Source organism: Lynx canadensis, chromosome B1 (genome assembly GCF_007474595.2).
Source record: "Lynx canadensis isolate LIC74 chromosome B1, mLynCan4.pri.v2, whole genome shotgun sequence".
Taxonomy (NCBI): Eukaryota; Metazoa; Chordata; class Mammalia; order Carnivora; family Felidae; genus Lynx; species Lynx canadensis.
In genome coordinates, this window is record NC_044306.2 from 37,359,141 (window position 1) to 37,383,447 (window position 24,307).

Consider the following 24,307-nt stretch of genomic DNA (forward strand, 5'->3'; position numbering starts at 1 on the left):
AAATGTGAGACAGGAAACCATCAAAATCCTAGAGAAGAGTAGAGGCAGCAACCTCTCTGACCTCAGCCATGGCAACTGCTTACTAGACATGTCTCCAGAGACAAGGGAAAAGCAAAAATGAATTGCTGGAACTTAAGATAAAAAGCTTCTGCAAAGCAAAAAGAAATAATCAACAAAACTAAAAGGTAGCCTATGGAATGAGAGAGGATATTTGCAAATGAAATATGTGATAAAGGGTTAGTATCCAAAATCTATAAAGAACTTCTCAAACTCAACACCCAAAAAACAAAAATCCAATTAGAAATTGGGCAGAGACATGAATAGACATTTTTCCAAAGAAGATATCCAGATAGCTAACAGACACATGAAAAGATGTTCAATGTCACTCATCATCAGGGAAATGCAAATCAAAACCATGATGAGATACCACCTCACACCTATCAGAATGCCTAAAGTTAATAACACAAGAAGCAATAGGTGTTTGTGAGGCTATCGGGAAAGAGGAACCCTCTTGCATTTTTGGCAGGAATGCAAACTGGTGCAGCCATTCTGGAAAACAGTATGGAAGTTCCTCAAAATTTAAAAACAGAACTACCCTATGATCCAGCAATTGCAGTACTAGGTATTTATCCAAAGGATATAAAAATACAGATTCAAAGGGGGCACATGCACCCTGATGTTTATAGCAGCATTATCAACAGTAGCCAAACTATGGAAAGAGCCCAAATGTCCATAAACTGATAAATGGATAAAGAAGATGTGATACACACATGCTCACACACACACACACACACACACACACACACACACACTGGATTATTACACAGAATTCAAAAAGAATGAAATCTTGGGGCACCTGGGTGGCTCAGTTTGACATTTGGTTAAGCGTTTGACTTTGGCTCAGGTCATGATCTCACAGTTTGTGAGTCTGAGCCCTGCATCAGGCTCTGCCCTGGTGTTGCACTGGTAGTGCAGAGACTGCTGGGGATTCTCTCTCTCCATCTCTCTCTGTCTCTCCTCTGCTTGTGGTCTCTCTCTCAAAATAAATAAATAAACCTAAAAAATTTTTTAAAAAGAATTAAATCTTGCCATTTGCAACAGCATGGATGGGGCTAGAAAGTATTATGCTAAGTGAAATAAGTCAGTCAGAGAAAGACAAATACCGTGATTTCACTCATCCGTGGAATTTAAGAAACAAAAAGATGAACATATGGGAAAGGGGAAAAAGGGAGGGGGAATGAACCATAACAGATTCTTTCTCATAGAGAACAAACTGAGAGTTGATGGAAGGAGGTGGGTGGGGGATGAGCTAGAAGGCTGATGGGTATTAAGAAGGGCACTTGTTATGATGAGCACTGGGTGTTGTATGTAAGTGATGAACCACTGGATTGTACTCCTGAAACCAACATTGTACTGTATTTAGTGCAACTAAGTAGAATTTAAATAGAATAATATTTATATTTTTAATATATTATATATTTAAATATGTATATATATGTATATATATATAAAGAATTCAAATAAAAATTTAAAAAAATTTGAAAAAAAGAAAAAAAAATATACTAGGTAGAATTCCAGATATAAAAAGCTGATAAGCAGTGCTTTCTTATAAGGCATTCCAGGAACCCAGTAGAATTGTTGAGATGTATAAGTGAACAGAGACACAGGCATGGAAATGGTTCAAATACCATTCTAGTATCTGCAACTATTTGCACTTTTTTATTTTAATAGTGAGTTCCACTTGTCTGGGCAGGATTTCTCCCCTCTTCTGTAAAGGCTGCAGAAGACCTATAGCTGTAAGAGGACCTTCCATAAGAAACTGGAGAAGACACCTTCAGCCCAGCTCTCACCATGCTCAGGATAGTTTGGGATGCTCCTCAGCAGTTGCTAAAGGAGAGGAGAGAATCCCGGAAGCTGGTACTGGTGGTGGTGTTTGTTGCTCTGCTCCTGGACAACATGCTACTTACTGTAGTGGGTATGTTTGGATGTCTCTGCCCTGGGGGTTAATTTGCTCTGGGCTCCAGCAGGGAGCACACACCCTGCTAAAATTTAGCAGTGAGTGGACTTGAAAAACACAAAAGGTAAATGAGGTTCAGAAGTGTTCTGTGACTTCCCTACTAATAGATGCTAAGTTGGGGTTCAAGCTCTGTCCAACTGATCCCAGAGCTAGACCTTCTTGCACTATACCTCCCTGACCCTACCATCTCCATTCTTTGCCATCTCTGTATGAAAGCTGAAACAGTAAGACAAAGCTTGCCTTGTTCAACCGCAGCTGTGAAAGTGAGCATCTGGTGAGTTGAAAATTGCCCCACTCTCTGTATGTATGTTTGAGAAAAATTGTGAAAACTCCATAAATAATGATTTTGTGATTAAAAATAAATGTTAGTGAGTAGGTGATTGGCCCATACAGAATCCAGGAGTAATGTGACCAATTTTATGTTAGTTGGAATTTACTTAATCTAAAAGGATAATTTGGATGGCACAGTCTTTTAGTAGGCTTCAAATCATGTCACATGGAGCATGATATAGAGCCTATAGTAATGTCTTTGAACCAATTAGCATTAAAAAGTATCCTTAGCCCTCATCACTTGTCCTTCTTGACTTTCAGTGCCCATTATACCCAACTTCCTATATGCCACAGAGTTCAAAGAAATCAACACTCCTCTGCACCTTGGCACCACCACAGTTTCCCAGCATGTCCTTACTCCTCGTGCCTTTTCCACAATCTTCTCCTTCTTTGGAAATGACACCATGGCTATTAAAGAAAGTGCACCCAGTGGCACAGCATGGACAGATCGCACTTCTGGTACCATCCCTCCTCTAGTCACTGAAGCCATCCCAGCACAACAAAACAACTGCTTGCAAGGCACAGAGTTTTTGGAGGAAGAGAACATACGGGTTGGGGTTCTGTTTGCTTCAAAGGCTCTGATGCAACTTCTGGTCAACCCATTCGTGGGACCTTTCATCAACAGGTATCTCAATAAGTTCAGTGCTCTACATGGTACTCACTGGCTCAGAAGTAAGAGGATGGGCTGTGGTATCATAAAGGTAGTTAGAGGAAGAAAAGAACTCACTTGTCTATCTCTGTGGAGTCAGCTGTTTACCCAAAGGATAACATAGTATTGATGAAATGCCATGGAGCTCAAATTTTCTTAATGATGTAATGACTATTGAGTACCAAGAAAAGAACCAGTGGTCAGAAGTATACTGTTGATGTTATTTCAGTGCTCTGGAACATATCTCAAAGGCAGGACTACTGCAATCTAGAACACTGGTTTGTTAGAAGTGTTTGGGATTACCCTGATGTTTCAAAGGGATATATACTCTGACTAGGGCATCCTTCCTGGAAAAAAAGATTTTGGCCCTGGTCTCTGGGTAAATTTGCATATTTGTTTATTTGCTTATACACATTCTATGTCATATTCATCTCTAAACTTGCATTCAGAGACATGTTTTCCATGTACTCAATAACTGCATTTCTATTCCCAATTATAAGAAAAAAATATATAGTCCAAGTATATGGATGCCTATTGGGACTGTATCTTTTTCTTTTTAATTCTCTTTTAGGATTGGATATCACATCCCCATGTTTGTTGGCTTTGTTATCCTGTTTCTCTCCACAGTTAGTAAGTAATTTGCTTCATCTTTTATTTCATTCATTGATTACCTTTGATTTTATCACATGCACTACAATAGAGTAGGGTCAAGCTAGCTAGGTAGTATCTAAATAGCCTGACACTGATTTAAATATTTTGCTGCTTTTGGTATGGGTACTAGAGCAGTAGTGGCAAATCATTCTACTTGGAATTTGTATATTCTGCTATAGAAGAAAAGACACTTTGCTTCCATCAGCTGGGGAAAATTGTAAATACTTTTTAAATAGGTGGGCTATAGTGTGTGTGTGTGTGTGTGTGTGTGTGTGTGTGTGTGTATCAGTAGTCCCTTGAATGAGTTTAGTACAAACCTCCCATATTTGGGGAAAGGTTGTATTATTTTGATACACAAAGGTAAAGGGCCACCAGCAAAGAATCTAAATTGGACAATAGCAACTGGATAATACCAAAGAGTCTACTGCCTTCAAGTAAAGACATTAAAGGTTATAGCTTAGAGAAATAATTTTGTTTAAAAAAAAAACAAGAAAAAGAAAAACAGTCTATCCAGTATAATATAAATGTTCTAATAAAATAGAGATGGAATAAAAACAGTAAGTGAACAAAATATGTCTGGAAATTGACCATGAGAATTAAAATAAGAAGGAATGAAGGGGGGTGGGAGGTTAATACAGGAGAAGGTAGCTTGCCTCTGCTTACTCTGCTTCCAGTAACATTATTTCCTTCTCTCTCCTGTTTTTCTTATCACCTTTTTGTTACTTTTCTGCTTTTTCTATTGCCCCTCTTCAAGTTTTCTTCCCTTTCAGCATAGGGCTTAACTCTTATCAACCAATGCTTAACGGGAATTTGTTGCATTCAGGGTTGGAAAGCTGCAAAGAGCAGAAGCTTGATGTGTGAAGTTCTGAGAACTGCAGCTTACTTGTGAAAATTCTAGCTAAATAAAAGAAAATGAGTAAATTCAAGTTAGAAATGTTTATTGAACTTGTAGAATCTCAGTCCATGCCACATAATAGATTAAAAATGAATAGGATTCTGTTTTATCAAATGAGACCATAATTCTCACCAAAAAAATTTGTAGAGCACACATATTATGTCTTGATGGCAAAAGCCATTGAGGGGAGTTAAAGAATGAAATGACATGGTTCCAGTCCAGAGGTTTATGATGTGTGTCTGGGGAGATAAAACAAGCACCCTGCAAAATAAGATAATGCTATAGTATGCCAAACTCTTTAGTATAAGGTCCTTGCTTGATTCTCTGCAATTAAATAATAATTATTGTTTCCATGTTATAACCAGTGTTGCTATACTGAATTGGCCTAATTCTAACAAATGTTTGGTCTTTACAGAATTTTATGTGGCATCTCTTTAGGGTTTTTTAAATTTTTTTTTTCAACGTTTATTTATTTTTGGGACAGAGAGAGACAGAGCATGAACGGGGGAGGGGCAGAGAGAGAGGGAGACACAGAATCGGAAACAGGCTCCAGGCTCCGAGCCATCAGCCCAGAGCCCGACGCGGGGCTCGAACTCACGGACCGCGAGATCGTGACCTGGCTGAAGTCGGACGCTTAACCGACTGCGCCACCCAGGCGCCCCTCTTTAGGGTTTTTTAAATACTGAAAAGAGGTTGCTGATGCCCATTATTACCCTTAAGGGCCTCCAGCTTAGACCTATGCTTAATGTAATTAGGAGTGAAATGGCAGACCATGTTTGGGGGCAAAGTGAGAAAGAAATTGTTTTGGTTTTCCTACATAGGGTTACCAACCATTCTATTTTGCCTGAGATTCAGGGGCCTTCCAGAATGCAAAGTCTTTGGCAAACTGTAACAAGTTGGTAACTCCATTCTCAAAGAAAATAGGAATAGCCAACCTTGAACAGACTGAAAATCAGAAAGCTTAGGAGAAGGCATTAGAAAGCCAGCAAAGAGAAACCAAGTCCATGCATGTTTGAGAGATTGTGATCACGTCAGGAAGTAATGGGAGAAAATTATAAGACCGCAAACAACCAAACACATCTGTAATGAAAGGGTAAATGGATTCAAATTATGCTGATTCAAATACTTTGGGAGAGAGTCTTCTTTCTTTCAGGGACATTGTCCTGAAATGGAGGTGGGACATGTCTAGATTTACCAAGCTTACCACCAACACCCTGTAATTTAGTTTTTGATAATGTATTTCTATTTGGTACTCAGTTTTTTGTATGCTAGTCTTGAGTAGGCTGAACCTCTTAAAGGGCATGAACTGGATGTTTTCTTTATTTCACATCTGCTACAGAGTCTGTATATGATAGATGTGTGTTTGGTATTACTTAACACATACTCACTGGTTTGATTTGGTTAAAAGATCTTCCAGGTAAAATAAGAGGAAATACCTGATTGGATCACAAGATATTATTTTCTACCCAATGCCAATGGTCCTTCAATTACACATAGCTTTTGTCCCCTCACTTTAGATGACCCAATGGAGCCCAACAATGGCAAAGGTCAAATGTGGGTGTTGAATATAAAGGATTGAGAAGTAGGATCTAAAGGCATTAAAGTTTTTGGACAGCCATGATTCCAATGGACAGGATGTTGAGCTTTGGACAGGAAATGTGGAAATCCAGCCTTCCATCCACTGTGTGGTGAATTGGTTTATGTCTCTGTGGTTTCTCAGTTTTCATGTCAATGAAAATTAAATCCTAAATAAGGCATAGGAGATTAGAAAGACAACTCCAAAAACAGAGAGCAGTGATCATGCTTTATTAAAACATATATTTAGTGGCTTATATCTATAATATCATGGGCATATTTTCTGGTGGCCAGGGATAAAGACAATTTGCTAACTGGAGCATTCTTGCTGTTCTCTTTACTCAGTGTTTGCTTTTTCTGGTACCTATACCCTACTTTTTGTGGCTCGAACCCTTCAAGGCATTGGATCCTCATTTTCTTCTGTTGCAGGTAATACTGACATCTTATGCACACACACACAGACACACACACACACACACACACGCACACACACACAGCACACACACCCATACATCTCTTACCATCTTCAGACCCTATAAGATTTATATGAATAGATAAGAAAGTATCCTAGTAGGAAGAAATTATGATTCAAAAACAAGACAATTGGGTCACCTGGGTGACTCAATTAGTTAAGTATCCAACTCTTGATTCTGGCTCAGGTCATGATCTCACAGTTGTAGTATCAAGCCCTGCATCAGGTTCCATGCTGACAACGTGGAGCCTTCTTGGGATTCTCTATTCCCAACCCCCCCCACCTCCCCCTCCTCTCAAAAATAAAATAAATAAACATTAAAAGAATAAACAAAAACAATATAATTGTAGTTATTGGCAGTGTTATAAATACCTAAGCCTGACATAACTTCCTCTGATAATATTTGGATATAGCCATCTTAGGTCCAAGTAAGCCCAGTAAGACCATGCAGTAGGCCAGGTTTGTATTTAATGCTACTCTATGGTCTTTTCTCTGTCCCCCTCTTAACATTTTATAGAAAGAATAATGTGAATACTACCAGTAACCCTATCACACTTTGCAAAGTATCATCAAATACAACATTTAATGTAATCCTATGAAGTAGATATTTTATGCCATTTTTCACATGAATAACTGACCTGAAAGCCCAACCCATGCTGTCTTCCAGATACTCTGTTTATGTCTTCCTTGAGCACCTCCATTGAATAGAATAGTGTTCTGTGTTTATAGATTTTTTCCTTTTTTGACCTACTTCATATACATTCCTTCAGGAAAATAAGGTAGGGAATGATAAAATGCAATGAAATGCAGAATCAATGGACAATGGTATTCTGTACTACCCTTCCCAGAGACTTTTACACTTCCAACAGTATTGTGAGCAGAAGGAGACAGCAATGTGAGAGTTTGGGGGACCAGTGAGGACAGTATTTATAAAGTACTGTGCAATAAGTTTTATAAAAACCCTCAAACTGGAACTCTAGGTAAGATGATCCCTGAAGATATAATAGGGATAGAAGACTAAGAACTAATAGACCAAGAATTCAGTGAAAGAGGCAGACAGAGGGCTCCTGTATGCTAACTCCATTATGTAACTCTTCTTTCAGGTCTTGGGATGCTGGCAAGTGTCTACACTGATGACTATGAGAGAGGGCATGCCATGGGAATTGCCTTGGGGGGCCTGGCTTTGGGAGTGCTGAGTAAGCATAACCTGGACCCAAATCTTGGTTCAGAGGGTAGGGTAGTGCATACTCTTTGAAGATGGCTCCAGGAGGCAGGTGTTTCTAAGTTCAAGGAAGACAGTATTTTTTTTCCCTTTTCTGTCCAATTACATGTGGAGTCCTTCTGAAATGTTTCCCAAAAAAGGCAAAGTCTCTTTCCCCTTAAGAAGCTTAATAGCCCATGAGGGCCTGGGAATGGTCCAGAAACCTAGTCTATTCAAGTTGAGCAAATATACCCATGTTAGCAGCCACTGTCTCACCTCCATTTCCACACATGGCTAGTGCTCTCAAAATGAAAGGAGCTCCTTGACAGATTTTGTGCTAAATATATTGCAGACATAATCTCTCTTAGTCATCACACCACTATAAAGGAGGAATTATTGTCTTCACTATACAGATGAGAACTAAAAAGTTTAAGCAACCATCCAAGATTACACATACAGAAAATGCCAGAGCCAGGATATAGACTCACGTTTTCTGGCCTAAAAACCCAAGCTGTAACATACTTCCTTTGAGGTTCATCTCTCATATGATTCATTTGACTAGTCCAACAAGTCAAATATTTTACAGAGCACTTATTTCATGCCAAGCACAATGTTAGGACAGAGGGGATATAGGTAAGAAGCCTCACACATTGTTTCTCCCCTCCTTGCAATCTAATTGAGGGAAAAACACCAAAGGTCTGTTCCCTGGTCCATACCCCACCTCCCACCACAACCATGGGAGAAGAGGGAACAAAAACCCTGTTCTTTGTTAATATCCATTTTCCCACCCAAGCTAAAATTTTGGTTCATCTTGGTCTCCTTTATCACTTCTCACTCTCAAATGGATAAGCCCAGTATATTCTGTATAGCCACTTCCTCAAGGTTGGTTCCTCATCACATCTCAGTTGGAACCAGCCTACTGCCTGATCTCGTTCACCTTCCTTTCTTCCCCCAAGTTGCCACCAGAAAAAATGTCCTATGCCCAGAGCTGGTGGCATTTCTTCCCTGCTAAAAAACATGTTTCTCCATAGCTCACAAGGCCAAATACATGCTTTATCTGGATATATGGGGCACTTGACTATTTGGCATCAACATTCCCCACCTCTACTCTTTCTCTCCCAAATACTCACATTCTAGTGACTGAACACTGAACTGACTTCATTCTATTTCTTCTCCAACTACAGTCTCTTTTATGACACCTCAATATTCTTCACTTATGCTTCTTCCCCACCTGTATTATCCACTTGACAAAGCCCTTGTGGCCACCTGAACTCACTGCACTGTGTTTACACAGCACTTTGTAGATTGAAACTTTCCTGTTGAACTTTACTTTTCACCATGTTCTAATTATTTGGGTCATCCCACCCCACCCCAATCACATGCATTTTCTCTATTTGAAAGTAAGCCCCTGGGAACCAGGTCTTCTTCATCTCTGAATCCCCAGAACCTCATGTGGAGCTCAGTGCCTAGGAGAGCTTTGGTAAATCTCATTGGATATATGTGGACAAATCACGCCAACTAGGAATTGACCCTTACCTCTGAAATCTGTTTTTCCTTTCCAGTGGGAGCTCCTTTTGGAAGTTTGATGTATGTGTTTGTTGGGCGGTCTTCACCCTTCCTTATATTGGCCTTTCTGGCACTACTAAATGGAGGTAAGTCACCATAAGAGATCACCAGACAGATGATAGCTTAAATCAGGTTGGCAATGTACTCTGCTATGGTGTCAGTCTTGACATACTTGAAAAATCAAGGACTGCCCCATTCTTGGAAAGAAGGAAGAAATTCAGAGAGTTAGATCTCTACATGATAGGGTGATAATAGCAGTATGGCTGTTACTGGAGTTTCCAAATAATCAGTGGACAAACTAAACTATCTCTTTCTCTGCCTCTTTCTTTCTTAGCACTCCAGCTGTGTATCCTACAGCCTTCCAAAGTCTCTCCTGAGGTAAGAGGGCACCAAGCTCCATTGCCAAGGGATATATAGAATGGTTAAGTGCTGAGACCCAGTCTCCCCTAGATCATCCCTGTCAAACCATAAGAAGAAAGGTGAAGAAGAGTGGAGTGATGGAAAGTGAGAACTATATCTGGATTCCAAGATAGTTCCATATTTAGGGTAATGTTGGGGATGGTGAGGGAGTCTGGTTTGATGTTGGACAAAGATGGAGGAAGGACCTTATGAAAAATGAAAGAAACATTACAGAATTTATATATATGAACTCAGAACAAGAGGCAATGACATTGGGACCTGTGAATTCATGGTTATAACACCTCAGAGCTAGAGAAGACTTTAGATGCTGTTCAATCTCTCCACCAAGAGCATCTTTGCACACTATCATCCTATCATGATTAAATATCAGAGTTGGTATTTGTCTGACCCCAAGCCAAAGACGGCTCTGAGAAATTCATATCAAACCACATAGAATAAAAGACAAGTAAATACAAAAAATGTGGGAAAGTTTGATCTAAAAACCTTGATTTTATAGCCACATCAGACAGAAGTGTGGGTAATATGGGAACACACTACTTGCAATTGGGATCTGAAGTGGGGGCAGTCTTGCGGGACCAAGTTGTTAATCTGTGGGGTCTGTGCTAACTCCAAGTACTTAGTGTCAGAATTGAATTACATTCTAGGACAACCAATTGGTGCCTACAAAGAACTGAAGAGTTGCTTGGTGAAAGTTCCCACATTCAGTGTCAAAAGTGTTGTGAGAGGAGAAATTATTTTCCTTTAATATCTTTTTCAATAATTTTGACTTAGATGGTAATGTTACAGATATGCAAAAAATTCAATTATTATTTTTCTGGCTGTATGAAACGCCATTGTGCATGTACCATATTTTATTCAATCTCATAGATTTGAACATTTAGGTAGTTTCTAGTACTTTGCAATTATAAATAGTGCTACAATTAATAACTTTATGTATATGCGTTTTTATTACATTGGAAGTAATCTATAGAATAAATTTCTAGAGGTGGAATTTTTGGGCCAAAGGGCTTATTGGACTTCTTTATGTGTATTTTATGATTTAGGTTTGTCTCTTTAATTTGAATTATATATTTAGTTTTAATATCTCTGAATATTTCAATCCACCCCTGTGTGTATGCACAGATGATTATCATACCAAAACTATTCATTCTATTACAAGATAAGATGTAGTTAGCACCATGGATTAAGGCACAGAATTCAGGAAGTGTGAAAGTGGGAGAAGCTCCAGCTACTGAGTCATAGAATACTGTGGAAAAGAAGGAGCTGTTTAAGATTGACTATGAAGAAGGGTAGAATTTGGATGATTTGGACCTGTAGAGAGAAGGAAGATAGTTTAGGCAAAAATAACCACGAAGTTAGTTAGGCAAAAATAACCCACTGAATGAATGGGAAGAAGATGGAATGACTGAGTTTAGCTGGAATAAAAATTTGCTGGGGGTAGACAGAAGTTAGAACTGAATATTTAAAACTCTATTTTATTTTTATTTTTATTTTTAAAGTTTATTTTGGTATATAGAGAGAGCATGAGCAGATGAGGGGCAGAGAGAGAGGGGGAGAGAGAATCCCAAGCAGGCTCTGCACATCAGTGTGGAGTCTAATGCAGGGCTCAAACTCAAGAACCACAAAACCATGACCTGAGCTAAAGCCAAGAGTTGGACGCTTAACAGGCTGAGCCACCCAGGTGCCCATAGGCTCACATTTTAATCTAGATATTCAAACACTTTCTGCTACACTTGTCTAGTATGGCTCAAAATGGTTAGAATAAAGCATTCAGAATGCTTGAGAAGCTTTCTAAGTTATCACCTCTGTGTTCATCTTTGGGATTCAGTACTTTGCCTGTGGTTCTCCCAGGGCAAACATTAATGCCAGTGAGATCTAGTGGTAAGGCCCAAGACCAGAAGTCCAGACATCCATTGTCCAAAGTTGGTCTTGCTGACAATCCACTCTCATATTGTTGATGATCATTTGAAGGCAGGAATCATGTATGGAATATGTTGTCCTACTCTTTATGACTACTACATTGTCTGTCTTACACACAGGAGGTAAACTGCCAGGTGACTCTGTGACATTGGGCAAGTCACTTTATCTCCTTTAACTTGTGTGTCTGCTCTCTTCAGTAAAGGAGCTGACATAGATGGCCTCTAAGGTCCTGTCTGCATATTCTCAGATTCTATGAAAATAGGAGAGATGTACACTGTACAAATGGATGTTTTTTTGTTGTGCATGTTCTCAGAGTGCCAAGGGGACTCCACTCCTTACACTTCTCAAAGACCCTTATATCCTGGTGGCTGCAGGTAAGCTGACAATGCCTCCCTTTGGGATAGGAAGAGTCCGGGCTTCAGGGTAGCCATGGGGGCTCACAGAAATGTCTCTCCAGGCTCCCTCTGCTTTGCTAACATGGGAGTGGCCATGCTGGAGCCCACACTGCCCATCTGGATGATGCAGACCATGTGTTCCCCTGAGTGGCAGTTAGGTAAGTGACCTTATTCCCCAACTTGGGCTTGGCCAGAGGTGTGTGCCATGGCCATTTCTCAGGTAATTGAGAAGCATTATCAGGTCCAGGTCTTCAGGGTCACAATGTGCTTCCTTTGTCACCACTTTTCTTTTTTTTTTATTTGTATTTTCTCTTTCCATACTTATAAATTGAGCCTGAGTGGCCAGGCAGTACCTCAAAGAAGCATCCTGAGATGGGCGGGGTGGGAGGGATTGAGAGGGGCTATGGAGTCAACATGCCCAGCTAAGTCATAGAATGATCAATAATTTTTAGTCAAAAGACCTCGGTTTTCATTTCAGCTCCATTGATTGGCTATGCAAACTTATGCAAACCACATCAATTTTCTGAGAATAATTTTTTTCATCTCTGAAGAGGGCATCAGAATACTGTCTAGTTCAAAGGGTAATATGAGGAATACATGTTATAATTTGTAGAAATGCTTTGCACCTGTGGAATATTAATATGCACCACCATTAACATCCACACTTTTCTCTCTTCAACTCTCCTTCCTCTAGATTACCCTTTTGCTATCTTTTTACCTCTAACAAGGTGTTTATGGAGTATGTTGTTCTGTGAGAAAGGCCTCTAGCCTCCTCTGATTCATGGTGAGAGGTACTCATGACTCATCTGAGCTTAGATGAGCTTAGGTTCAGGAAGCCTAAGAAAAGGGAACATAGAAGGCTACATGTCATTCAGTCACTGTAGAGAGGAGAAGCTTATGGGACCAGAGGGGAAGTTGATATGAATCTGATAAAATTCAGTATACGATAAAAAGCACTAAATCTAATTTTTTAGGGGACAATTCTAAGCAAGGCTCCAAGCTGCACTCCTAGCCTCAAATTGAATTTTTCTGGGCAGCGACTACCTCTGACCATGACAATTAATTGAATTGGTGCTTGTAATAGAAAAGTATCCTCTGCTCCAAGGCTCTGCTGGCTCAGGCTCTTGATGCAGGTGGGCAAATACAGCTCAGAACAACTCCTCTTCAGCCTTTCTTCACCCTATAGGAGAGAAAAGCGAACCAGCCTTCAATAACTGCTGAATTGTTGACTTTGGGTTTAACTGTAATTGTCATGACAGTTTCTTTTAGGGACCACTATTTCCTCTAGGTACAGAAAAGCATAGAGAGGCTAGTGACACCAAAAGAAATTCACTGGGCTGATTCCACACAGTCCCTTATGGAGGTGAGGCTGCAGCAGAAAGCCCTCTGGAGAGTAAGTCAAAACACCAATAAGGCTTTGTCTCCCACCATCCTTTACAACTTTCCTCAATGCTATCTGCATCTGTAAGTCTAGCTTCAAAAAGTCTCACATCATCTGGAAAGCTTGTTAAAATTCTGAGTGTTGGGCCCCACCCAGAAATTCGACAGAATCAAGTTTGCATTTTCATAAGTTTCCTGGTGATGTTGATGTGTTATCAGTGACCACACTAAAAAATATTGCACTAAATGGAGACAACCTCTCATGGTTGTTAGGAGTTGGAGACAGCAGTTTTGAGGGTGCTTTGTAGTCTATGACTGGACACTTTTTTTTTTAATTTTTTTTTCAATGTTTATTTATTTTTGGGACAGAGAGAGACAGAGCATGAACGGGGGAGGGGCAGAGAGAGAGGGAGACACAGAATCGGAAACAGGCTCCAGGCTCTGAGCCATCAGCCCAGAGCCCGACGCGGGGCTCGAACTCACAGACTGAGAGATCGTGACCTGGCTGAAGTCGGACGCTTAACCGACTGCGCCACCCAGGCGCCCCATGTGACCGGACACTTTTTAAGTGACCCAGCACTCTAAGTGGAGGAAACAGCACAGGCTTTGGAGATAGGCCCACTTGGGTTTGAATCCTGATTACTTACTGGTTGTGACCTTGGATAAGTTATTTAACCTCTTCATACCACTTCACACCACTTTTTTTTTCCATTTGTAAAAAGGGAGATGTTTTCAGGGTTGTTTTCAGGATTAAATAGATCTATGTATTCTAAAGGGATTAGCATAGTACATAGAATACAGGATAGTTATACTCAGCAAATAAAAATTATTATTTTCATCAATATTTTTCTAGAAATTATTTAGACAGTCACAGATATGTGTAATTTCCTGCTCCTTTGAAGATATGCTGTGAAAAATATATGTTTGTCTGTAGACATATAGTTTGTAACACCTATTTTGCACAAAATACTATTGAAATACAACCTATACCCAGATCCTAAAGAACAAGCCACGTTAGTTGAGGAAAATCTCATTTAGAAAATTCCATGTCATTCAAAGCAATATTAAGGAGATGTATTTAAGTGGCTAGTGGGATTCTTAGAGATGCTCATTTCCAGATCTCAGGTAAAAAATGGAGTAGGTATACTTTTAAATTTTTAAAAGCAATTAAAAATAAACAACTGGGTAAAGTTTTGCTGCCCTGTACAAATAGACAAATACACTAAGATATGCTTCACTTTCACCCCATTGAAGAGAATATTAAAGTCAAACAAGCCATTGACCAGTAACTGGTGAATTGTTGTACTTTGGGTTTAATTGTAATCATCATGACAGTTTCCATCAGGCAACACTGCTTCATATAGCTACAGAAAGGCATAGAGAGCCTAGTGAGACTTGAAGAAACTCACACTGCATTCTCTACAGTCCCTTATGCCAGAGCCATCTGTGCTCTCACACCACTGGTATGGGTAGTGGAGACACAGGAAGTCGGAAGGAGAAGGCTTGGGTTCAAGTCCTGATCCTGCTACTCACTGGTTATGATGTTAAAAGTTAAGGCTGGTGCTCTGAGGGCACTTATTGTGTCCCAGACACTGTGAAAAATGGTTGGCATACATTATCTCAAAGCTCACAACCAGCCCATCTGGTAGGAATTATTATTAACACCATATTTCATATGTGCAGTATGGAGGGCATTTTTTGGGATGAGCACTGGATGTCATATATAAGAGATGAATCACTGGGTTCTACTCCTGAAGCCAAGACTACATTGTATGTTAACTAACTTGAATTAAAAAAAAAGAAATTTCTTAATCTTACCCAATTGTCTATTTTCCCCTCCAAAAATTCCCTGGCTTTGTAGAACCTCCTGTCATTGACATGTGTCCCAGTGCCTTCATCTTCTTCTCCAAACACTGCCTTCATCTTCTCTTGCCCTGAAACCCTAATGTTTCCTGAGAACACCCTTTCCCAGCCCTCTTGATGGAAGTCCACATTCCTCTAGACTTTGATTACTTTTGCTGCTGCTGGATCATTTCTTCTTAATTCTCCTTCAAAGACCCAAACTCGCTTGAAGATCATGTCATCATATTATACCCTCCTCTACCTCTCTTCATTGCAATCACCTATTGACCCCTTACTTACCCATTCTCATTCATTAAAGTTGTCAATACCTGGTTAATATTCTTTTATCCTTTACACCTATAGCCACTTTTGGTGGCTTCAATATCCAGGTGGAGAACTTTACCAACATCTTGTCCTATTCCTTAATCTACTTTCTTACAATAATCTTTTGCAATTTTTTTTCTCCTCTCCACCTCAACCAATCAAACCTTTAATTGTATCACCTTTGAAATTTCAATTCCAAGCTTTCATGTTATCAACTTACATATTCCCTGCTAAGGTATTCTAATATCTCCATATCAACAAATTTTGGCTACTCTAAGCTCACCAATTCATTGGCCTCAATTCTTTTCCTATTTCCATCATTTCTCATATCCTCACTTATTCATTTACTCAGCTTGGATTCCATCATGATGTTACTCCTTTGAAAGCATTGCTAATTCCTTTGCCTTTCTCTCCCTCTAGGGTTGTCAGCTGGCACAGCATTAATTCTGGTTAAGCCAATCTGTTTTCCCACTCCTTGTCTGCACATGAGTAGTGGATTGGGGCTGTAGGAAAACACACAACTAGGCTCTCAGTTTAACCTTATATTTATGGCTACAAATCTAAAGTAGGTTTTCATAGGAGCACCTGGGTTGTTCAGTTGGTTAAGTGTCTGACTCTTGATCTCAGCTCAGGGTCATGAGTTCAAGCCCCGCCTTGGGCTCACTGCTGGTTGTGGAGTCTACTTTACAAAAATTGAAGTAGGTTTTCATATTACCCAACAACATTTTTCTAAGTCCCCAGTTTTGTTCTCCTTCCAACTTTCTGAAATGATAATTTTACCCTTATCCACTCAAACTTCCTCTGTACCCTGATTCCTTTACCTTCATCCTTCTCATCTCCTATTCATTGAGAAAATAGAAGCAATGAGATAGGAATTCACATATTCTCTGCACTTGTACCCACATTCGTTGCCTTCTGTTTATGGTTGAAGCATCCCAACTCCTTCAGAGGCCAAGCTACTTCTACTGCTGCTATTTCTACAACCACAACAACTAATACTACTACTACTACCACCACCACTATCACCACCATCACCACCCTCACCCCCACCTGCCCCCAGCACCACTATTACTACTTTTTCTTCTTCCTCCTCCCCCCATCTCCATCTCTTTCTTCTCCTCCTCCCTCGCTCAACTCCCTCTTCCACCTCCTTTTTTTCTTTTATCTTCTTCCTTCTCCTCCTCCTCCTTCTTCTCCTTCTCTTCCTCTTCTTTCTTCTTCTACTTCTTCTTTTTCTGCATTCCATCCCTTCTCAACCACTTCTTTGGCTACTTCTTATTACCTTTGTTAGCTCCTCTTCTTTTGCTAACTTTTAAAGTTAAGAGTCCCTGAAGGTTCAGACCTTGGATTTCTATTCTTCTCTATCTGATATTTCAGAGGTGATCCCAGCCCTCCCTATGGCTTTAAGAACCATGTATAAACCAATGAGTCAAACATTTATATCTGTGCTTAGGATCTGTCCTTGGAAGTCTAGACTTGTATGTTCACAGCCTGACATCTCCAGTTGGATATTTAATACACATTTCAAACCTTTCATGTTTTTTTCCCCCAAGCTCTTCCTCTACCAAATTAAGACAAAATTAAGTAGTACACCAAATTAAGACAAAAAAGAGTGATCCTTGATTTCTTTCTTTCCCTCACTCCCACTATGCCCACGCCCAATCCGACAGAAAATTCCACTGACTCTACCACCATAACACCTCTGATTTTATTCACTTCTTTCTATTGTGACCTCTAAGCTGAAGCATTGTCACTTTCCTCTTGGGTTCTACAAATAATGTTCTGACTTCCATGCTTGTCCTGTGATCCCATTCTTCTAACCACAACCAGAGGACTTTTTTTTTTTAATGTTTATTTATTTTTGAGACAGAGAGAGACACAGCATGAACAGGGGAGGGGCAGAGAGAGAGGGAGACACAGAATCGGAAGCAGGCTCCAGGCTCCAAGCCATCAGCCCAGAGCCCGACGCGGGGCTCAAACCCGCAGACTGAGAGATCGTGACCTGAGCTGAAGTCAGACGCTCAACCTACTGAGCCACCCAGGCGCCCCCCAGAGGACTTTTAAAAATGTAAATTAAAATATGTCGTTTCCCTCCAAAGTTTCCCATTGCACTTGGAATAAATCCCAAATTCTAGGCCTATATTTTCTTTCTTTTTTTTTTTCTTTTTTTTTTTACTTAAATTCAAGTTAGTTAACATACAGTGTAGCCTTGGCTTCAGGAGTAGAACCCAGTAATTCATCTCTTACATATGACACCCAGTGCTCATCCTGAAAAGTGCCCTCCTTAATGCCCATTACCCATTTAACCCATTCCCCCATAGACCTACATTTTTTTTTATCACTCTTCACTTTGCTCATTGTGTTTCAGCCACACAGACTTCCTTTTTTTTTTTTTTCCTATAACAGACAAATAGTTTCTTCTTTAAGGTATTTGCATTAGATGTGTTTTTCCCCCTGCTTTGAATGCTCTGCTTTGATTCGCAACTCTCAGTTTAAATGTCATCTCCTCAAAAAAGCATTCAACTCCCAAACTGAAGTTAGCCTTGTTCCTGGTCACTTCCATGTCACCACATTAAATTTTCTTCACAGAACTTATCATTTTACAAAATTATCTTTTTTCATTCATTTGTTTGTGTGTTTATTATTTTCGGGCTCCCCTCTCTTGGAATGTAAACTCTCCAAAAGCTAAGATTTTGTCTATCTTATTTACCCCCTCTAATCCTAGAACACTTGAGACATAGTAAAAGCTCATTAAAAGTAAACTGAATGAATGAATGAGACTCAGAGAGGGTAAGTTGCCCAAAGTCACAGAGCTAAAAAGTAGCGAAACTAGTTTGAACCCAAAACTGTGTGGCTCCAAAGCCCATGATCTAAACCACCTGGCTCTACAGTGAGAGAAAGCAATGTAGCCGGTGCTTCAGTTTACAAAATACTTTTACATACATTATACAATTTACTTCTCAGTGTAAATTGGTATGATAGAGTCATAGCTTTGTTTTTGCCAGATGTATATACCAAAGCTCAGAAAGATTTAGTAACATACCCAAGATCATTACCAGAGCAATAGAAAGAAAGGTGAATAGCAAGGCAGGAATTTCACGTCCCAAGATATATTTATTTCTCTATCTAATGCTGATGATCTTATGATGATAATCAAAAGGATTTATACATGAGAATGGCTCATTAGAGCCATTCTTCAAGAAGTTTAAGTGAGGAGCTTGGAACACATTGTATTAAAGCTAAACAAAGCCCTACTCCTGAGGAAAATGGAGGTGAGAGCCTTATGTCAACTTCTCTGGGTTTGCACAAGGATCTCCAAACCACAAAACAAAGTGGCTTGGGGTCCTTGAAGGTAATAGGGGGACTTAACTGTCTTGTAGGAAATAAATTATATAATAGTTAACTGGGAATGTCCTAAGATGAGGACCTTTGTCTTTCCACAGGTCTAGCTTTTTTGCCTGCCAGTGTGTCCTACCTCATTGGCACCAACCTCTTTGGTGTGTTGGCAAACAAGATGGGTCGGTATGTAACCTGGGAATCTGTGGAGAATAAAAAGAATGTAGGATGAGAGAGCCTTTTGAGGTTGTCCCTGAGCTTAGGATAATGAACAGCTTCTCTGATATTTAAAGTTTAGAACAAGTACACATAGATAAAAGCTGCCCACAGGGAGGATGAGGGTGGGTAGTTGGTGAGGACAATATAGAGAAAGGATGGCCCTGAGCTGGTTGTGAGGGATAACCTTTATTTCCAGTTGTTTGTTGTCTAGTTGAAGTGCTAAAATAACCCCACAGAGAACAGTCATGAGAAAGCTCAGTACTTTGGGGGCAGTGGTTATCAGATTGTGTTCCATAGATCCCTAGAGAGTTCTAGAGGGACCTCAGAGGCCATCAAGTGGAAAAGGTTGAGGGCTAAAAATATGAGTATGGATTCTGTTCAACTACAGTGAGAACAGCTTTAATTTTATCTTTGGAGCTCAGCATAAAGATTTAAAAGATAAGTTCTTAAAACCCCTGCTATAGGAAGTCAGAAAAGGAAAGAAGTATGGTATTTTCTGTGGCTTTTGAGATGAACCTTGAAGACCAGAAAAAAATATGAATAGGGGAGATATAGTGTGAACTGGGAGTAGCGTGAATTAAGTTTGAAGGTTACTACCAAGGGGCAAGTACATTCTGAGTAAGTTGATTCCTCTTCTAGAGGAAGAAATATTATGTTCCGTTGCACCTCCTCTGCTTCTACTATGGAAAGAGATATGGAGCCTGGAATAGATGAAGGCAATGAAAAAACAGGGAAAGATCTCTCACCTGGTTATAAACAAGTCATATAGAGATGTCTTCATCTTCTCACATCCTAAGGGATTCCTGGAATTAGGGGTGGTAGGAATATTTCCCTTTAGCACTATTTGCTGATGGCTTTTTTCTTCCAGGTGGCTCTGCTCCATGATTGGGATGATGGTTATAGGTACCAGCTTGCTTTGTGTAAGTATAAGTCTAGGAGAGAGAGAGACATTTAAAGACCATTTTCTTTAAAATGAACAGAGGGTTAACTTGGCAATGATTGTTGGCAGGACTATTTCTGCGTAGGTAGGAATTGAGAACTGGGAGAGATGCCATCAGGCATCCCATTAAAGGAGGAGGGAAGGAGGGAGGAAGTGTAATTGGGGCAGCTGTAGCCAGAGGTCTGAGGTCCTATGTATGGGCACATGAAACTATCCAAGTTGGTATCTATTTCTGGGGCCAACAGAGTGATGAATTTTATGACTCAATTTATTCATCCCACCATGACAGGACCCTAGGGGAACCATCATCTGAGTTGCAGGCTCTGGTGCCAGAATATTTGGTATAAAAAGAAAGAAAAAAGAGCTTTCCTATTTTCAAGAGCCCCCTTCAAGCTCTCTAAACCTTCATTTTCTCCTCTCCATAATGGGAATCATCAGCACAATTGTCTCCTAGGCTTGAGGGAGATGAGACTAGAGCTGTAAAGCACTGAATACAGTGTTCAAGAAAGGCTGGAGGTCCTGATCAGGAACATGAGCTCCACATTCATTCTCAGATTTTCCACTTGCTGCTCGTGTGACTTTGAGCTAGATATGTCACCTCTTTTTGCTCAGTATCCCCATCTGTGTAGAGAGGATTCTGTTAGCATTTCATAGGGCTGTCCATATAAATAGCAACAGTGTCTGACACATAGTGAGCCCACAGTAAATCTTAAGACAACTGCTGGTAAAATATAAATACCCCTTGGGAATAATCCTTAAAATTGTGTTTAGCCACTAACATCTAAGTGGTATTTTAAACCTCTGAGGGGTTAATGTTTTGGGGCAGGTGTAGGTAACAGATGCTCAAGGAGAGAGGGAGGTAAGGAATCAGCAAAAGAGGAAAGGAAGGCTCTCAGTGGAGCACTGGTAAGGCAAAATAATGAGTTTCACAAGCTTGCTGATATAGCACCCCAAACATGCCACCTGCCCCTCTAGATTATGGGTAATTCGTTGTTGGTGTATTTTGTCTTGCTCCAGTGGCTACCAAGTTAGAATTTAACTAAAACCTTTGAATGTTCCTAATAGAAAAGGGAGGAAACACTATTCAATGAATAGTGAGGACAGAAATGTATGTCTGGGGCAGGGGGGGTGGGTGGTGGTTAAAGTAGGGGGAGGGCTCATTCAACAGAAGCTCAAGCACTGTTATAGTATAATGGAGTCAAATTTGAGGTTTAGACTTAATCTTGCCACTTATTAGATCTTAACTTTGGATAGGATGTTTAATCCAAATGGCACCAATCTAGCTTTCATATCTTTAAATTGGAGGTAAAGATTCTTCTTCATAAGGAGATGTGAGAATCCAGATAGATAATACATGTGGTACACAGCACATGGCTAATAAATGCATTTCATATGAAAACCCTTTGTTTCTGTGGTGATTCAGCTGGACTCCTGATGAACTCTTCTCCCTTCCCTGTTGCAGGTTCCTCTGGCTTATAATATTTTTGGTCTCATTGGCCCCAATGCAGGACTTGGCTTTTCCATAGGTAAGAGTACTTTTAAAGGAGATAAGAACCTCCTGAATTTTGGCTTTGGGTCAGATAAGAGGAGGTATATGAAAAGGCAGAAGGAGCAGGAGGGCAGCTGGCAAAGATGTGGACTTCTAACTCCTACCAGGAATAGGTGTCAGTGCTGAGTGGGAGGATAGCAGGCAAAAAGACTAAAGGAGAATAAGAAGGAAAGATGCCACAAAAAGGGAAGGGACTGTGAGTAGAGCTGACAGTGTCCTGTTTCCTCTGGCTACAGGTATGGTGGATTCCTCTGTGATGCCCATCATGGGACACCTGGTGGACCTGCGTCATACCTCGGTGTATGGGAGTGTCTATGCCATAGCTGATGTAGCTTTTTGCATGGGTTTTGCTATAGGTATGTTGGCAGGGGAGAAGGGAGCACCCAGGACCTGGTTCCCATTTTCTCTTATTTACTGTTTACCAACTGGAAATAGAGTCAGAAGGCTGATTCTCCTAAGGTTCTGGAGATATTTGACTTCAGGACATCCTCTGGGTCACCTATTGCCCCTCGCATGGTGTCTTCTATGTGATCAAGGCTCAATAAATACTGGTAAATTTGGTTTATTCCTCACAGGCCCATCCACCGGGGGAGCCATTGTGCATGCCATTGGCTTCCCCTGGCTTATGGTCATCATTGGGGTCATCAACATCATGTATGCTCCTCTCTGTTACTACCTGAGAAGCCCCCCAGCCAAGGAGGAAAAGCTGGTAAGGGGCTCTGACTGCTGCTAAAAAAATAATAATCTGGGTTTTTTTTTCCATATCTCTCTCACATTGTTTTTATCCTATGCCATTTCCTCCCTCTTTGAATGTTTTTCTGCTTTGCCATGTTTTCTGATCTAATTTTCACCTTTATCTTTCCTTTGTTTTCTTCCTTATTTTCCCTTTTCTATATAACCACTTTGCTTCTTACATCGGGTGGTTAAAAAGGGTCCTAAGTAAAGAAGAACAATGAGAAGCTTAGGTGTGGGGGCCATCAAAAGCATCCTGTACTTTAGTTACTAGCAAAATATGAGTTACCAAATTATTTCCGCAAAGAAGGCAAAATTCCACCAGGCTAATTCATTCATTAATTCATTAATTTATGTCTGCCATTATATATACATATATATATATATATATATATATATATATATATATATTTGTCTGCCATTATCTTTACCAGGTCATCATTTAAAGTACAAAACCCAGGGAAGAGAACCACAACATATGATTTTAGTTAATAAGATATTTTCCTTTTATTGCAGCGTGAGCACCCTAAGGGTGCTTAGTGATGGATATGGGGGCTGCTCAAAGGGATGGAAGAAGACAGAGGGGTCTGATAGGGGATTGTTCCAGTTTCAGCTGACTCGCTGCTATAGCTTGTATTACCACTGTTAAGATTCAATTAAAAGCATTCCAGATATTTCTCTTGACTAGAGTTGCTACACCTAGGTGCCTTGGGAGGCCTGTGCCTGTAAACAAAGCAGAAAAAGAATCCTACCCCATTTCCTGAGTCTTTCCCGAACAATACTAGACTTGAGTAAGCTAGTGAGGGAAGGGAACTGGGAGACTGGTAAAATATATGCAGTAATTTCTCTTCCTGACTCTTGCTTCAGGCAATTCTGAGCCAGGACTGCCCCATGGAGACCTGGATATGTGCAACTCAGAAGCCCACAAGGGAATTTCCTCTGGGAGAAGACAGTGACGAGGAGCCTGGCAGTAAGCAGTAGCAGCAGAAAGTGGTCTCTGAGCCTTGTCACATGTTCGATCCATGAGCCTTGGACTTCAGTGACCAAAGAGTGACCACCTCTTTCCCTAATCATGAGATCTCTATGGGCTGCTCAACAGGCTTTACTTCCCTCTCCCCTGAGTATACCTCCCCCTACCCCCGACTTCCATGAGTGCCATTCCCCGGTTCTCTCCTTATCAACGTAACCCATAGCTCTTCCTCTAATGCTTTGCTACCTCAGCTGGCCCATCTTTTATGGGAGGACATAGCTATGCTTTCTCCTAAGCTGTTGTAAGCCTGATTAAACTTGAGCTGTGGTGGATTCTGCAAGGAGTGACTCATTCCATTGAAACAGCTTTGAGCACAGTGTGCCCCTGAAACCAATGGGGTAAATGACAAACTGCATTTCATCTATTATCTGATATTCTTTGGCACATCCCCAACAGACCATAAAACTTTGTCCTCTGTTCCTCCATTTGGTCTTTCCTGAGTTTTCTCAGCTGAGTTGAGAAAGTGTCCTCAACATTGTACTGCTGCCAAATTGCCAATGTGGGAAATTGTTTGCCTGGTTCTTAGAAGCTGAGTAGTTTTTCTGTGGCTAAACCTAGAGCTGCTAAAGTGACTTTGTCCTCGGTGAATGGATGGCCGGGTTTCTACCTTTCCTAAACTTCTTTCACTTTTAGAAATAAAAGCAGGAGGGCAGAAAAAAGAAAACATTTTTTATCCAAGATTTTATCAGAGGAAGTGAAAAGAAACATCCCTGAAATCCCTTCAAACAGTGGATTTCCTAATACAAATATTATAATGAGGAATTGTTCTCACTTGTTAATGAATAAGTTATTAGCTAATTCAGACATAGTAAACTAGATGCTCTTTTATAGCAAAAGAGAATGTGTGGGCAAATACATAGGTCC

General features: G+C 40.3%; 1 protein-coding gene across 3 annotated transcripts; it reads left to right on the plus strand.

The window, feature by feature from the left end:
- The first annotated feature begins 1,851 nt into the window (after positions 1-1,851).
- SLC18A1 (solute carrier family 18 member A1) lies at positions 1,852-23,394 on the plus strand. 3 transcript variants are annotated; one of them, XM_030311862.1, is made up of 15 exons: positions 1,852-1,975; positions 2,609-2,972; positions 3,568-3,626; positions 6,463-6,546; positions 7,693-7,785; positions 9,353-9,442; positions 9,691-9,734; positions 12,010-12,070; positions 12,154-12,249; positions 19,081-19,159; positions 20,061-20,112; positions 21,595-21,658; positions 21,918-22,037; positions 22,257-22,390; positions 23,281-23,394. In XM_030311862.1, exons 1-15 carry the CDS (start codon positions 1,852-1,854, stop codon positions 23,392-23,394), a joined length of 1,578 nt encoding a protein of 525 aa, XP_030167722.1. The 3 variants fall into 3 exon arrangements, with proteins under 3 accessions (XP_030167722.1, XP_030167723.1, XP_030167724.1); XM_030311863.1 differs by lacking the exon at positions 12,154-12,249; XM_030311864.1 differs by lacking the exon at positions 22,257-22,390 and having other exon boundaries at positions 23,281-23,369.
- The last annotated feature ends 913 nt before the right edge of the window (positions 23,395-24,307 follow it).

Excerpts from the sequence above, each read along its gene's own strand:
- SLC18A1 (XM_030311862.1), top strand. The coding sequence starts at position 1,852 with ATGCTCAGGATAGTTTGGGATGCTCCTCAGCAGTTGCTAAAGGAGAGG. Across the intron at positions 1,976-2,608 it reads CATGCTACTTACTGTAGTGG|TGCCCATTATACCCAACTTC; the intron begins GTATGTTTGGAT and ends CTTGACTTTCAG. Across the intron at positions 12,071-12,153 it reads TTATATCCTGGTGGCTGCAG|GCTCCCTCTGCTTTGCTAAC; the intron begins GTAAGCTGACAA and ends ATGTCTCTCCAG.